The sequence below is a fragment of the Diplotaxodon limnothrissa genome, linkage group LG8 (genome assembly GCF_057381915.1).
Source record: "Diplotaxodon limnothrissa isolate DT_005_m linkage group LG8, D_limnothrissa_male_GT1.1, whole genome shotgun sequence".
Taxonomy (NCBI): Eukaryota; Metazoa; Chordata; class Actinopteri; order Cichliformes; family Cichlidae; genus Diplotaxodon; species Diplotaxodon limnothrissa.
This window is the reverse complement of record NC_140603.1, coordinates 12,536,823-12,552,312: the sequence shown is the minus strand read 5'-3', so window position 1 is coordinate 12,552,312 and position 15,490 is coordinate 12,536,823. Positions and strand designations below refer to the sequence as shown.

The window sequence follows — 15,490 nt, the reverse complement described above, 5'->3', positions numbered from 1 at the left end:
CACACACAGGCATCAGCATTATAGATGAATAAAACAAGTCGATGATTCTATCATTCTTTGCACTGTTTAATCCATAAAATATTCTTTAAAAAAAAAAAAGGTGAAAAATCAGTTTACTACATCAATAAGATTAGTAAAACTAACAGAGAACCACAACAGGCTTGACCTTTTCCTCACTGATTATTCACAATGTTAAAAGCTTAAAACTGACATCTTTCAACAGCTCCTCTTCCTTCAGTGCGGACACATTTCACAGACTCAAGCATTACAAACTTTGGGCAGCTGTTGCTAATAGCCCATTTTACATTCCACTCAGAAATAGCATTTTTATGACTTCTTGTATCATGAACTTTATATTTATTCCATTGCAGTAAACCATCCTCAAGGCAATATGATCCACTTGACATAGCACTGGCAGAGAAGCTGGCCTTTTAAAACATACACTTCCAAATCTATCATATAAATAAAAGTAATGCAGCTTATATTATTTTGTAGCAGTGTTTGGGGGAAGAACAGACATTATACAGAGGTTGACTGGCCAATATCAGGGCCTCAGACTGCTATCAGGCCTGACATGTGCAAATCGTCCCTGATGGTTCAGATGAGAAGAACAACAGCTCTCCGTCGCCTGTCGTGAATTTTTAGGATGACAGCTCAGACGTTCACAATGCCCCCTTAAATTCCTCGAAAGCTCACATGTCACTTTTGCCATTTTATAATCTGTTTTCTGTTCACTTCCCTGCTTCTTGTTCACGAAGGAAAACAAGGAGGGCCGTTTCAGAGCTCCTTGCACCTGCTCGGCCTCTGAACAAACACATGCACAGATGGACTGCAGCGGTTTTGGCTCCGGTTGCGACAATTCATCGGCGAGGGAAAGACAAGTACTTCTCAGCTTTCAGCGACGCTTCCAGCTCTGCCGCAGGAGAGTTCGTTCTAACGACGTTGGCTTCCAGTGGTAGCGGTTTTTTATGCGTTTAAAAAGAGAACGTGAGTTTGTCAGCCGGGCAGGCACACCTTCCCGGCAAACAGCAGTCCCACTATGGTGAAGAATATTGACAGAATGAAGAGTACGTAGGAGGAGCCCACCACTGTGTTGTTGGGCAGCTTATATGGCTGTCCTCCAACCTCGTTGATGTAGAATCCAATTGGGAAAATGAACGCAGCCATACAGAACAGGATCACTGCAATGAGAAAATACAAGGATAGAGAAGCATCAGCACCAATGATTCTGCTGCAGAACTAATCGCTCAGTCATACCAGAGTAAAAACAGGATAGCAGCCCCGAAAATATTTTTGCAAGTGACCAAGTTGCATCGACCGCTGATTCCACAACGTTTGAGTGTCCAACAACCCCAATGTTTGCAAAAAATTGCCGAAAAGCAACATTGCTGAAAGCCTGTGTTGCAGGATGGTTAAATCCCCATCGTGCAACAGTTACGTCACTAATTGTGGAGAAAACCCTGGAGTTTCAAATCTGTGGGTGCTGGCTGGAATGTAAGTAGTTAAGGTGAATTTATAAGTATGCAACAATTTCCACAGTTGATTATTAAACTGATTGCATGTAAAATCCAACTTGACCCAAATTGATAGCATACAAACTCCATTTTACTGCAGTTTTGATTCACCAAAGCCGCTTTGAAGACAGTTGCAGCCTACACAGTGGGCCGTTCTGGCTGTTGAGATGGTGGAGTCAGTGATGGAGTTAATCTTGGGGTCTCAAGTGTCACTTAGGAGGTAGAGTGCATCGCCTACTAATCAGAAGGTCAGTGGTTCGATTCCTGGCTCCACCAGAATGCATTTTAAAGCATCCTTGGCCAAACTGCTGATCAGATTGCCCCTGATATCAGAGTGTGAGTGTGTGAATGTTAGATTAAAAGCATTAGACGTAAAAAATGCACTTGTATGAACGTGTGTGTGAATGCTCTGAGTGCTGTAATAGAGTAGAAAAGGACTATATAAGCACCAGTCCACTTACCAAAACACTGACCAGCTGTTATTAACCTGAATGTTTTTCTTTTAAACATTTAAAGTAATATGACACTCTCTGCACACTAATTATGTCTCTTTTCTACGAAAATAAAAACTAGCAGCTATTAAACAGAGCTCCTTATATATATTTTTATGTTTTCATGATTACCTGAGCTTTCCCACAGTGAAAATAATTCTGATGCAGAGGTAGCTGAAGTTTATTTCACAGCTTTTTTCTGAATTTATTATATAATTTTGGTTTGGTACTCTACATCCATTAGCACACAGCTGCACTGCAAATCTCAGCAAGTTCAAGTTTAGCTGGAGCACATAAGCCAGTCATTTGCAGAAAGGGAAAAAGTCATTTTACAATCCCCGCTGTGAGTAACCACAGGCCTGTAAACACATCCCAGAGCCACGCTCGCAGGTGAAACTGAAAAAGATTATTTGAGCGCATTTTTTGATTGAGTGCAAATTGTGGCAGTGGATACGTACTCCCCGTGAAGGCGATCCATCGGGCATATCTGCTGGCCTCTCGGTGCCAGTGTGACATCACAACAAGACCGCAGGTGACTGTAAGGGAGATGATGCCCAGGATGATGAAGAGCAGCACAGTGATCCATTCTCCCGGCAGCCGTGGGGGGGTGCAGGTCCGATCTCGGCCATGGATGGTCTGGCACTGCCGGACGAGACCCAAAGTCAAAGAGCCTGGGGAGAGGAAGGAAGGTAGGTGAAATATGAGAAAAATGAGGTTTGTGATGTTGCATCCATCAACAAAGCAGAAAAATCACGCTGAGACACACAATAAGCAAACATCATTGTGTGGCATACACAATGGTCTCTATAGAACATGGTATTGATTATTTCAGGTGAATATCGATTCAGGTTTTCATCAAAGCAGTGCTGGTTCTGTACATTTTCACCAAAGAATGACGGGTAAAGGTACTCCAAAAAAAAAAACCTTTTGAAATACAGGATAAATCTTGTCATTGGCACAGTATGAATCGAAAGATCTCTTCTCCACTAATAGGAGTTGTGAGACAGGTAAGAAAGCCTGCTGCAAAGGAAATGTGACGAAATGCATGAGAATGGATCGTTGGAGAGTTTCAGTCAGTATATCACTACACTGCTATTAGACTTCAGTGCTGCATACTGATCACAGTATTTTACTAATGACACTATTTACAGTTGTGCTGTCATAGACTTATTTACACTGATCCATCCACATAAAAGTCACGGAGTTCCACAGGGATCTGTTCTAGGACCACTACCGAAAATATTATCAGAGGGCAACATGGGCCATTTCTACCACAGAAAAGATGGTGGTAGAAGTACAACTTCTAGGGCCAAAACTGAGTTATTTAAAACTTTGTGCTGGGGCAAATTCTGCATCTTTTTAATAAACCATGACTCGTTTTATGTCTTGGTTCCCACTGAAATTAAAGGTCATTTAGACCCCAATACTTATCACTTTATATATGTTTCCATTGTGCAGATATATTCATCTATGAAAGATGAAAGAAATGAAACTAAAACTTTTACCTAGGAGCCTGGATGACCCACAGTTTTATACTTCTAGATGCAGACAATACTTACTTTATTGTACTTGGCCCTAAAAACCTCAAAAACACAAAAAGACTTCTCTGCTGTTGTTTGTGCTTATCCTCTGAAACTTCCAGGTCTGGTTTCTGCTAGCAAGACACGCCCAGTTTTCCCACAGCAGCTTTTGTTATTTCACTTAACAGATTTATGTATTTGTGTTTCTTTCCCCTTTGTAGCTGGAAAAATATAACATTGCTTTGTTTTTATGGACCAATCAGTAACACCGGAAAGAAATGACATCACAGCTGTGGGGTGGGTTATTTCTGTAACACAAACCATAGACTTTAATAGACAATGAACTTTCAGGTTGAGAAAGTTAAGCCGATGGTGAAGGACCTTATTCCGGCATCATTTCTAATGACCTGAAGGGGGCAGCTTTCAAAGACTGTATGCTCACTTGATCTAAGAGCTCAGTAAACACCGTCTTGAGGAGTTTATGATTTTTATCACTAGTTTCACAGTTTACTGAGTGCAACATAATGTTCATTTTTTACATTCTGTCCCACATTAGAGACAAAAAGTACGACAAAGCAGAGTATACCTTGCGGCGGGCAGCATGCAGTGGTCACACTTTCTCATTTAGATCAGATGGGTGAAGAAATGGAGGAGACATCTTTTATTTACAGTCTATGCCACAAACACACACAATCTGCATGTAGTTAATGTGGCTAAATAGTCAGTATGTGACTGATAGACTCTTCCCTTTAAGCTTCACGTCTACTGTGAGTAGTGTTTAATGTTGTAGAAAGACACTGTGTTGACATGATGACCCTGCAGGAGTCTTTCTCCCCTCCCCACCACAGTCCACAGGGGCCCGAGGAACCTGCTATTATAAAAAACTGGTTGATCGGTAGAACACCAGCAGCAGTATGATATCAAACAGGTCAGGAGTTCTGGCACAAAACGGCAAAGCATCATGCACAGAGAGAGCAACGGAAATGAAGAGATTAGTGGCGCGAGTCCTCTGATGGCCTCCTGTCTCCCAGAGGCCTGGTGGGTGCTGTGATATCAGGTAGGAGGGCTACTGTCTGCACTTGGAGCCCAACAGAGACTGCATCTGCTCAACTTTGCATCCACGCCAACAAGATAAGACTCCAAGCAAACCAGTGCGCGCACTGAGAGTGGAAAAAAAAAAAGCTAAATAAAATCCTCCCACACTATCATTTGTTCACTCGCCTCACTCTGTTTTCTTTCTTTCCCTGAATTATCTTTAGAAGAGAAGCTGTATTCATTTTTAGCATTTAGCAATGCAATCAAGGTTATTTCGACCCAATGAGTGTAGTATTAACACACTTAACGTGATTACAAGCAAACCGCATAAAAAAAGAGAGAAGGAAAAAACAGTGAAGCACTGAAACATCTTTTAATTTGGCAGGGAATTAAATACAATAAACCGCATTTGAATAAACATCTGGTACTCACAGCAATCAAGCCGCTGTCAATTTAGATTTAACTGTTAAGTATTTGTAAATGCACATGTGGTTTTTATCCTCACTCCACCCACGAGACAAGTACAGCACAAAAAGCTGCTTCACATAAAAAGAATCGAATACTTTAGACCATGCATGTTAACAAAGATCCTAATGTTGGGGTGATGATAGAACGGCCGGCTGAAGGAAACATCAGGCCTGAGTCAGATCCCCCCGCAGGCTGACCTAGACCCCATTTCCACAGGACATCCTGTTCTTACCACAGGGTGGAGGAAAGTGCAAATGGTGGATCCATTTCCCTGGAAACTGCCCTAATGATCCAAAAATCAAGTCTGCTGTGGCTACACATTCACACAATCATCCAAACTCTGAAAGCTTTTGCCCTGAGGGACAAACATCTGCTCATCCGAACAGACCGGGAACAGAAATGCAACATTCTGATTACAGCTTGTTTGGGTCACTAAACGCAATCAGCTGTCTACAGGAAACTGGAGAAAGAACTTCACAAGTAATCTTTCATTACCTAAAGGAAACGAAGCTAGGTTTCCAGCAAGTATGCAGTCGATAACCTAACTAAGAAAATCAACACCTAAAAAGCGAATGGCTAACTGTGGAGGTCATATAAAAAGCACCTAAACTCAGGCACTTAACACCTGATGTGCCATTTGACCCTGTGGTGGCTGAGGATTTCCGTCTCGAGCACTTTTTGAATGTTTTGGCATCAATTGTGCTTGAAGTGTTCGGCGTGTTCGAAAATGTTCAGTCATACATGTAGGCTACAGATGGGAATCACCAGACATCCCATGATACAATATTATTCCGACTTTTACCATTCTGTGACATGCTTTGTCAATATCAGTTTTATCCAATAAGATAAGGTTCTCTAACTCTCACAGTTACTTTTTTGCTGCAAAATAAGACTATCAAGCACATCAACACTGTCGCTAAAACCTGCCACAGATGTTCTCATAAAACAGTCAGTCTGCCATCAGTCTGCAATTAAATGGGGCCAAGTTGGCAATTACATGCAGTCTGTTTCTGATAATACAGCAATTAGCTGCAATAAATCATCGAAAATCACATATCTGTTACTGTCTACATAGACAGAAATTCACATGTAACTATTACATTTGAGCTCAGCCTTCCTTTTCTGTTGGAATTAACCAAAATACAACCAGCTGAAACCAGTTGAATCCTCTCGAGTTGCACTCATTGACATATTTGAAAACCTTTGACAATCTCTCTGAGAGTGATTGCACTAGTAATTTAATATACGGTGTCCCTGTAAGGAAAATACTGATTACTTCAAACTGAATCACCTAAATGAGGATTAGAATTTGTTTTACACAATACGATATATATTTATCAGTTTGAGGAAGACGTGACTACACTGAGCACACACGGCTAAAATGAATTATGTCAGAACTGAGCATGTAGAACTTAATTGTCCGGGTGGAAAAAATTACTTTCCCAAGAGGTCCAATTAAAAGTCAAACATCCTCAGTCCCACACAGCACTTCCTGCCTTCAGGTAATTACCATCCAGCTAATTAGACAGGCACACAAGGCTTTTACTACAGTCATTTCACACTATTATTTACTTTGAGGAACGGGAGATAAGAGCTTCACAATGTGAGCTCTTTCTGAGCTTCAGTTCGTTTACAACTACGGCATTTTATAAAAGAAAAATTTACCTGTTTCTCATTTAATCGTGCAAAAATAACCGCTTCTTATATCCTTAACGAGCAGCTGAAACCATTTATTTTTTAAAGAACAAATTCAATCCTGTAATGACCACTCAGTACGGCTGTTATATCCTTGTCTCTGCTCCTCTGAAGCATTTTGATGGAGGTGACAAGAGCCTCGTGCAGCTGTGCACACAGTCGTTTGTGCCAGTTTTAGTCAATGTTTAGCTTTGGATGCTGCATCTGTGTATTGCTTTACTGCAATAAGCAGATAACCAGGAAGGCTGAAACTACATCTTCAGCTGTAGCGCACGCTTACCAATAACCACTAATCATCTAATTTTATACAAAGAAACAGCTGAGCAAACCAAACTGAGCAAACCAAACTCTTAAATTGTATAATCATTTAAAATATAAATGTTTGTCCTCCAGTGTACATTTAGTTACCTGTAACAACAAGTGTATGCCTTTTTAATAGACTTTTTGCAAAAGTATTAATCTATCATTTGGAAGGGTTTGGTGCCTTTGCTGCAAGCCTATCACAAACGCAGGCCAACTACACACTATCTGCTTTAAATTATCCTTATGTGTCAAAACCGTGGCAGGACTCTACTGTCAGCAAACTGAATGGACTGGACATAGTTTGTAAAACACATCTATCAGGACTTCACCATAGTCCAAGTAACTCTGTAGACATCCACAGTGTGACGTTGGTGAAACACAGATCAAAGAAACTGTGTTTCCATAAACACCATGACCTCAGTAATTGTGAAACAGCAGATGACCAAAGTGACCAAAAGGGTGAGTAGGTCCTTATCAAAGAGCGGTCACCATAATGGAGCTTTAGGTTCCCCGGTAGAGCCAGAAGAACCTGGAGGAAGAACAGCCATCTCAGCAGTAGTCCATGAAACAAGTCTTAATGGCGGGGCAGCAAAAGGAAGACACTTGAGTTCCCTGTTGTTCTTTCTCACGTGCTGAATAGCGCAGGAGAAAGGCCACTTTTTGCATGTTCTGGAAATATTCTGATTTAGGTGAGGGTGCTGCCAGGGTAGAAGGTGAAGAAGTCAGGTCTGGTGATCTCATGCTATGAACCTATTGGACTATTTTCATCTTAATAATAGAAAACAGTCCAGAACCTGACCTTCCAAAGTTCAGGGATGCACTGCATGTGTGAAAACAGCTGACAGCATGCCAAATGGTATTTAAAGGACTCTGAGAGCTGGAGGGAAAAAAGATTCTCCAGCGTAAGAGACGAAAACTGCACCCATCATGCAAGGTTAAACCAGGTGATGCCCTCCTACAGTAAAGCATGGTGGCTGTGGCATCAGGCCATGTGCTTGTCAGAGACTTTTATCCCTTGAAACAAACAGGAAAGCCTTGCATACCTAAATAGTGAAACAGTGTGTGCAGCTGGTTGTTATTGAGCAGCTTTTTTTGTTGTTGTTTTTAATAAGAAGACAGAATTAAGAGTGCAATCTTCCACAATTGTTCTGCTGTCTGCTTATTTTTCTACAGTGGGTAAACTTTTTCATCTCATGTGGTTGTTGGTAGATTTCCTTTTCCTGTGTCACCCCGACTTCCCCACATGCAAAGCACAAAAAACAAAACAGTGCTGGAGTGTCCGCAACCTACCGCCTGATTCTCCGATGTTGATCCAGTCCGGGTTGGCAACGCTGGCGATGGCGAAGATGTCCGCAGCTAGAAAGAGACATCCTGATATCACCGTGAGTTTATCCATGTCGGTGAACACAAAAGGAGGGACCGAGGGAGACAGGGCATCGAGAAGTGACCTAAACCCGCATGTCGTGTCCCATCACTGTGGAATTTGGCCTGTGCCTCTTCCACGCCCTCTCTTCACATTGTATTTAATTTCCGGTGGTTTGATGTCCATGCATGGGGTGATTTCTCTTTGTTGTTCCTCCGAAAGTGGACTGACTGACCCGACCTGCTGGCCCAGGAGGGGAGTATCGCTGCAGGGGGTCACGGGTCGCTCCACCGCATCTCGGTGATATTCGTGGGGAAAACACGAGTGGAGATTATATTTAAAGAACAAAATACTGTTTTATGCATGCACTGGACTTGGTGCCTGAGTTTGCATGAACAGTCCGATCTCTCTCCCCACATATGGAAGCTGTTTCCTACCTCGGGAAGACCACAGGCGGAAAACGCCGCCCATGCTCACATTAAAGCGGCTTTCCGGAGCTTCACCCCCCACACTCGCACATCCAGCTTTCTTACTTCTTCACTGAACGCCTTCTTTCCTCGCAAAATGACCCTGCTTTCTCAGAGGAAGACAAACTCAAATCTAGACAGCCTACCTCTACCCTCCCGTCTCCACGCCCGTCACTCTCGCGAGAAAATCCGTAAACTCTCGCAGCTTTTTTTTTTTTTTTTTTTCCATCGTGCAGATTTATGTAGGTGGTAATAATTTCCTGGACACACACGGTGGGGACTAAAGCCCCATTCCCGAAAGCATGCAGCCACACTGTGGTTATTATCAGATCAAGTAAACTCAAGTCTGATTTGATCAGTTTCCACCAACTCAAACTTTTATTCAAGACACCAATGACCTTAAACTCGGTGTGGTAGATAGAATTTATTCCTTATTTTACATCAGCTATACAGTTAACGTGGACACATGAGTGTGATGCACCAGAGCAGCATCACCTGAAAGTATACTGTTTCAACACCTATAAATACCCAGTGTTGTTACGACAAATGTCTGAGGAGAACACCATTGTAAAATAATCCTTTTTTTGTTGTTCAAATGTAGAAGAAACGAATTCTGCTTTGCTGTCAACCACGCTTGAGTGTGTGGTGATGAGGGTGGGATTTAGATCTCATCCACGAAGGGTGTTTTTACAAGATTGCCACTGGATGCCATGGTCTTCTTTCCAGATACGAATGTTTTGGCAGCCTGAAAAAAAGAAGAAGAGCTAAGTTTACACGCCACTTTTACACTACGACAAAGCACAGACAAAAAACAAAACAAAGTCTTACATTAGCAACATCAGTCAAGGAAATGTTGTCAATTTTTTTGGAGATTTCTTCGGGGGATTGGTAGGATGCATCAGTCAGAGCCTGACTGCCCATGGCTTCCAGCAAACCCTCTGAGGTTTCCAGAGACATCAGGTAGTGGCACTTAAGCTGAGCCCTGCAGAAAGAAATGAGGAGGGGAATGTATTAAACATTATGCAGTTAGCATAGTTTAAAATTGTTTAAAAGTTTTAATAAGGAATCTTATTTATCTGCAAATGTTATTAAAAAAAAAATACAGGAATGAGTAAAAAGAAAAAAGAAATATGGAGGTGATGGAGGGCAGAGCTTCATCCAGTAGTGAGTCAGGTCCTAGTTAGGGGGTGTTTTGAACATGAAACCAGTCTGGCAAGAGCAGCTGCTGGGTCCAGCTGGCCAGCCTCCACCAGGGGTCGACTGCAGCTGCAGACAGGTGTGAAGAAAGGCCCAAGTGGCAGTGGACCTGCATTCTTTAGTGGGGCCAGTGACAGAGAGGTGAAGCCATCAGTCAGCTATTACGTGCTACCAAAAGCAGACTGTGACACACCCCGAATCAAATTAAAAGTAATTGCAGGCCACCAGAACCGTTCCACAGACTCATCAAATAGACCCAAGACAGACTGTTCCTTAAAGACTAAACATCAGGTGGGTTTGAGCTTTTAGGGAGGGTTGAAAATGCACCACTGCAAATGAAAGGATGCATTTGGTAGTGAACACTTAGAAGCCAAATTCATAATTGAGATTAATGTCCAAAACATCTGCTAGCTCTATATCAACAATGACGCCACAAAAGAGGCAACAAGTGGCAGCTGTACAAAAAAACAACAACCAGAAATTACAAGCTGTGGGAGAAGTCTGAACTCACTTCCTGAAGGCAGATAAATCATACAATGCCAGTAAAAATGAGATGCTTCTCTCTACTGCAGCGTGTTTAAAGGATTTTTAAATTACATAACACAATCCAGTGCGCATGTAACATCTTCCTTTTATACAGGCCAGCGGCCCCTTTCATATTTTTCCTGCCTTGAAAAACAAAAAAAGAAGCTAATTTTAATTACTCTATATACCGATGAATCTATCAGCATTATTTGTCACTAGATTTTTCTTTCATTAACCTAAACCTGAAAATTTAAAAATCTTTAAAATAAACGCTAAGTACACGCCCCTCCCCCCTCCTTCCCCCAGCGTTTCTATAGCCAAATAGCAGAAAATGTACATTTTCTGTCAGAGGTACATTCTGTCGGGTCTCTCTCATCCTGTTTCTGTCTGTCTGACTCACTTTGCTCGAGTGAGGTCAGCAGCTGTGACTCCACCGTCAGCAACAGCCTTCACCTGGGCAAGAGCAGCCTTGATCACCTGCAGAGAAGAGTGAAACAGTGCTCTCAATAGCAGTTTCATTTGGGGGAAAAGTAAAGAAAAATTATTTTCAAGACTACGGGGCATACTCACATCACCGGCAGCTGCAGCCTGAGAGATGGTGTAGACCCCAAACAGACCAGAGTCAGAGTAGCTTGTATTGAAAGCAGTGACCTGGTGTGGGAGACGAAGACTGAATTAGAATAAAGCTGGATTGTGTTTTTGTGGTTAATGTGCAGACACACTGCTCTGTAGGCGTATGGCTTATTTACAATTTATCTTACAAAAGTGAAAGGCACTCACATCAAAGGGGTCTGCTGTTGCCTTGGAAACACCCTGGACCAGTTTACTGGCGACGCCTGCTCCTCTCTTGAGGTGCGGCCCAGCTCCCAGTAAATGCTGCAGCACACTGAAGGCCAGAGCCTCGCTGGTGCCTGCTGCTGCTGACTGGCTCACCACGGCTGAATGGACCAGACTGCTGGTGCTGGGCAGGCGAATCTCACCTGGAAATGGGCACGAGGTCATGAGACAGGGAAGTCTGCAAGGTCTATCAATTTCTCAGGTTGGAATCATTCATTCAAAATTTGCTTAAATCCTATATTTTTTCCTTTTCCTTCCCCCTCTCAGCCAGCTCGCCTCACCTCCACGATACTGTGCCTTAGCCCCTGTGGTGCCGGCTCCACTGCGGATGTTGAGGAACTGCTCTCCCACTTGCTTCAGCACAGTGTGGTCAACACCTAGTAGAAAGGTAAGCATTGTTATCGTTTATCCAAAATCTGGCTACTTCTTTCTTTATATGGAAAATACTTTAAATCCTAACACTTACCAAGTCCAACAAGGGCCATTCTTGCACTGGTGAAATTGTTCTGGACAAACTGGTGCAGCTGGGGAAAAATGGAAACATTGCAATAATTCATAATTGTTTTAGTTTGTACGTTTCGTACTGATAAAAGACAAATAAAAATATATACTCACATGCTCAGAGTGGATGTCGTTGATCATGTGGTCTGGGCAGTACAAGGAGTTACACAGGGCGTTCTTGTAGGCAGCTTCATGCAGACCTTCAACCACACCTGAAAAAGATGGATGGGTGACTGTTAGCTGCAGCGCACTCATGGTGAAGAAAAAACAGAGAGAACATTACTGTCCCTATATGACAGTTTGGTATCTAGGCTCTACAGGGTAATTATTGATTAATCGAACAACCAAGAAGCTTTTTAAAATATTAATCAGGCTCACAGTTGGGAATATAAATTAAGTAGTTCTATATTAAAACAACAGATCCCTTAAAAATCTTTCAAAAACTGAGTGTTGTAAGAGAAACAAAGGACCCACCTATCTGGGTGCTCTGTGCAGCTTGTGCCTTGTCCACCTTTACTTTTGGGGTGAGGTCTGACACCTCCCACGAACGGAATTCGGGGGCTGTTGTCACATTGATCAAATACTCCATCACTGTGTCACTAGAGACCAATAATAGAGCAAGCGGGAAAAGACAGTTATCACTCCTGCAACATCACATCTCAGAGCATTCATATGTTCCAGTGAATGTAGTCATTTCAACAAAATATGGAAAAGTGTGTAAATAGAAAGAGACAAAGTTCTTTAAGTATCTCCTAGTACTTCAAACATTTTCATTACATTATTATTACTATTACTCAATCATGTCAACACACATCATACACACAGGTGATATGCAGAGACTCACACGTCATCTCTTAAGCAGTCAACGGTGTAGGTCATATTCTCTCTGGATGAAGTCACGCTGCACAGAAATAAACAGATATACAATTAGACACCTAAAAAAAATCAGCATTAAATGACTATTTACAGGATAAACCTTTTAGTTATTGACCTAAGACTGCCTCCCACTGCCTCAATTCCACGGCATATCTTGAAAGCTGAAGCTCCCTTGGTTGTCTGAAAAGGTAGAAAAGTTAAGTAACATGTCAACTGAAATGCAGCAATGTTACACATGATTACAAAAGCAGTGGTCTTAAGCTCCATTTATTAACAACAGTTGTGCAGGCTTTTTAATATGTAAACACTGTTATATTTCTACTCAAAATAAGACTTTTACCTAAAACTGAATAAAGATTTGGTTTGTATTCTGGTGCTTCTGCAGCTTTACTCATTTCTGTCTTTCAACAACACCAAAGAACCAAGGTTGATGATGACAATGGTTACTTCAAGCTAAATGTGATGATTTTTTTTAAGTTACATACCAGACCGGACGCCAGCCGGAGGAGGTGGGTGACACCCTGGTTTTCAGGGGTTTCATAGCGACACCCAGCCTTGATGAAGACTCCAATTTTGGAGGCTGGAGAATAATTCTCCAGTGAAGCGATAACCAGCCCACTGGGCAGCCTGGTCACCTGGAGACATATAGAGATGTCCTTTAGCATTCTTAGTACCCTGAGGTATAGGCAGTGATTCAGTTAACTGGTTTCCTTGGCTTTCATTTATACAGCTCAGATAATGCGGGCATTTAGTTAGATTACTTAACATTTATATTCAGCAAGGTGAAACAAACAGATAAAGCTTAAAACACAACCAATATATACTACAATTTTCATCACTGCCCGACATACGTGGACATCCTGGTAGGAATGGCCAACCCTGGGAGAGAGGCTGAGGCCAGCCAGGGGCTGAGCAAGGGACTGGTCTTTTCTGGCAGCCGCATAGAAGCGTTTCTGCAGAGAAGAAAAAGAAGTCAACAACCACTGACCTGAACATCCTGTGGATGAAAACCAGTGACCTCCACCTTACGGGCAGCCTGGGCTGCATAAAACCTTGTCTGGGGAAAAAAAAACAAAGAATACAGGAAGGCAGGACATTACAACTAATGTTTTGCTGGCCTTTTGGCTGATATGAGCACAAACTTTAAAATAATGGGATCAATGGCATTAGTAGGGCAGTCTGTACTAAAAGAACTGAATGTTGTGACTAACTATGAAGCTAGAATTATGCAGGTGAAAAAATAATCTTATGACAAGGCCCACTTAAGTCTCTGTTCTGCATTTTGTTTAAGCATATCACCTGGTTTTAATCTGCAGGTTAATTCTTCCAAATTATCTTTGAAGGTATCAAGGATTTGTAAGATTGTAATGTACTCTGAAATGTAATAACAACCTCTATATGGTTCTTGGTGTGTTCCATCAGAACGATGGCAAACAACATTACAAGCCTTTAACGACAAATGTGAAAAAGTAAGAACTTATCTTTTTAAAACTAGCTACAATCTACCATTTCAGGCTGCAAAGGTTCTCACTCAGTAAACACACATAAGTGTAGATGTTTACTGCAAAATCCAAACTGCAATAATTGCACAATATTGCAGATAAGAAAGAGGAAGACATCATTAGATAGTAAAATGGAAATGTAAGTTAAGCAACTCGACGGCTAGGTCCTTCATAAACATGAACCTAGCTAGCTCTCATCTCTCAGACGTCAACTAGTTTGATTTCTCTAAGCCTTACTTGAATTAACTGAATAGACAGTATTAAGCTGGGTGTACAATGACTTAAAATCCGCAGGGTTCGTGATGTAACTAGCAGGTTATTGCTGGTTATGCTCGGAGTCATTCATGACCAGACTTAGCTGACTGCTTCCTCGTCTGCTCTTCATCAAAACCTGCCCGGACACGACCCGGAATTTAGACACCGTCTAACAAACACAGCCCACAGCTCGGTGTGCAAATGTTCCGACACACAGACACGTAGGACACATTGCCCGAGTCCTCACCGATAACTGACTGATTCCCCGAATCCCCTTCATCTCCCCTCTTGCCTTGGGTCAGGACGATGAAGCAATATGGCTGGCTTCAAAGTGCCCTACCCAGAATGCTCAGCGCTTTCTTCGCTTGTAAACGGTGCCTAGTCAGTGACCGCGCGCCCTCTGCTGCCCTGGAGATAAAATAAAATAAAATAAAATAAAATAAAATAAAATAAAATAAAATAAAATAAAATAAAATAAAATAAAATAAAATAATTTTATGTGTTAAATATTTTTTTTTATTGGACTAGAAATTATGTAAACGGATGTTGAATGTGGAGCTGCCAGGCAGGAGGATAAAATGAAAACCACAGAGGATGTTCATGGATGTAGTGAAGAAGCACATGCGGAGGGTTGCTGTGAAAGAACAGAATGTTGCCAGGTTGAACTACTTTGGCACAGGGCAGATGTGCTGAGCACTGAAGGGAGCAGCTGAAGGGAAAAGAAAAAAAATTCCGTGTATTTATTTTAAAAGGTATTTGTTGTTCAATAAAAAAATGTAATCCCTTTCCAGGTTGTCTATTATTTGGTAAAAAAAAAAAAATGAAAGTGACTTGTTTCGTTGTATTTTTCAATTTATTAACAACGTTTTTTTTCTCCCAAAGCACTTCCTGTGATTTCGCCAGCTTTGCCAGTGCGCATGCGCCTCACACCACACGTGTGG

At 41.8% G+C, this 15,490-nt stretch overlaps 2 protein-coding genes across 3 annotated transcripts; both read right to left on the bottom strand.

Annotated features, from left to right (window-relative positions):
- Window positions 1-449: 449 nt before the first annotated feature.
- LOC146626406 (uncharacterized protein C16orf52 homolog B-like) lies at window positions 450-9,002 on the bottom strand. The gene is made up of 3 exons (XM_085360526.1): window positions 8,317-9,002; window positions 2,464-2,676; window positions 450-1,181 (listed from the first exon to the last, which is right to left on the bottom strand). The coding sequence occupies exons 1-3, from the start codon at window positions 8,420-8,422 to the stop codon at window positions 997-999; spliced, it is 504 nt and encodes a 167-aa protein (XP_085216652.1). The 5' UTR covers window positions 8,423-9,002; the 3' UTR covers window positions 450-996.
- A 222-nt stretch (window positions 9,003-9,224) lies between these two features.
- On the bottom strand, window positions 9,225-14,887 carry uqcrc2b (ubiquinol-cytochrome c reductase core protein 2b). 2 transcript variants are annotated; one of them, XM_085360524.1, is made up of 14 exons: window positions 14,797-14,887; window positions 13,781-13,849; window positions 13,278-13,427; window positions 12,908-12,972; window positions 12,761-12,817; window positions 12,391-12,515; window positions 12,031-12,128; window positions 11,882-11,939; window positions 11,697-11,792; window positions 11,359-11,558; window positions 11,149-11,229; window positions 10,979-11,055; window positions 9,685-9,838; window positions 9,225-9,601 (listed from the first exon to the last, which is right to left on the bottom strand). In XM_085360524.1, exons 1-14 carry the CDS (start codon window positions 14,827-14,829, stop codon window positions 9,518-9,520), a joined length of 1,347 nt encoding a protein of 448 aa, XP_085216650.1. In that variant the 5' UTR covers window positions 14,830-14,887; the 3' UTR covers window positions 9,225-9,517. The 2 variants fall into 2 exon arrangements, with proteins under 2 accessions (XP_085216650.1, XP_085216649.1); XM_085360523.1 differs by lacking the exon at window positions 13,781-13,849 and adding an exon at window positions 13,644-13,745.
- Between the last annotated feature and the right edge of the window lie 603 nt (window positions 14,888-15,490).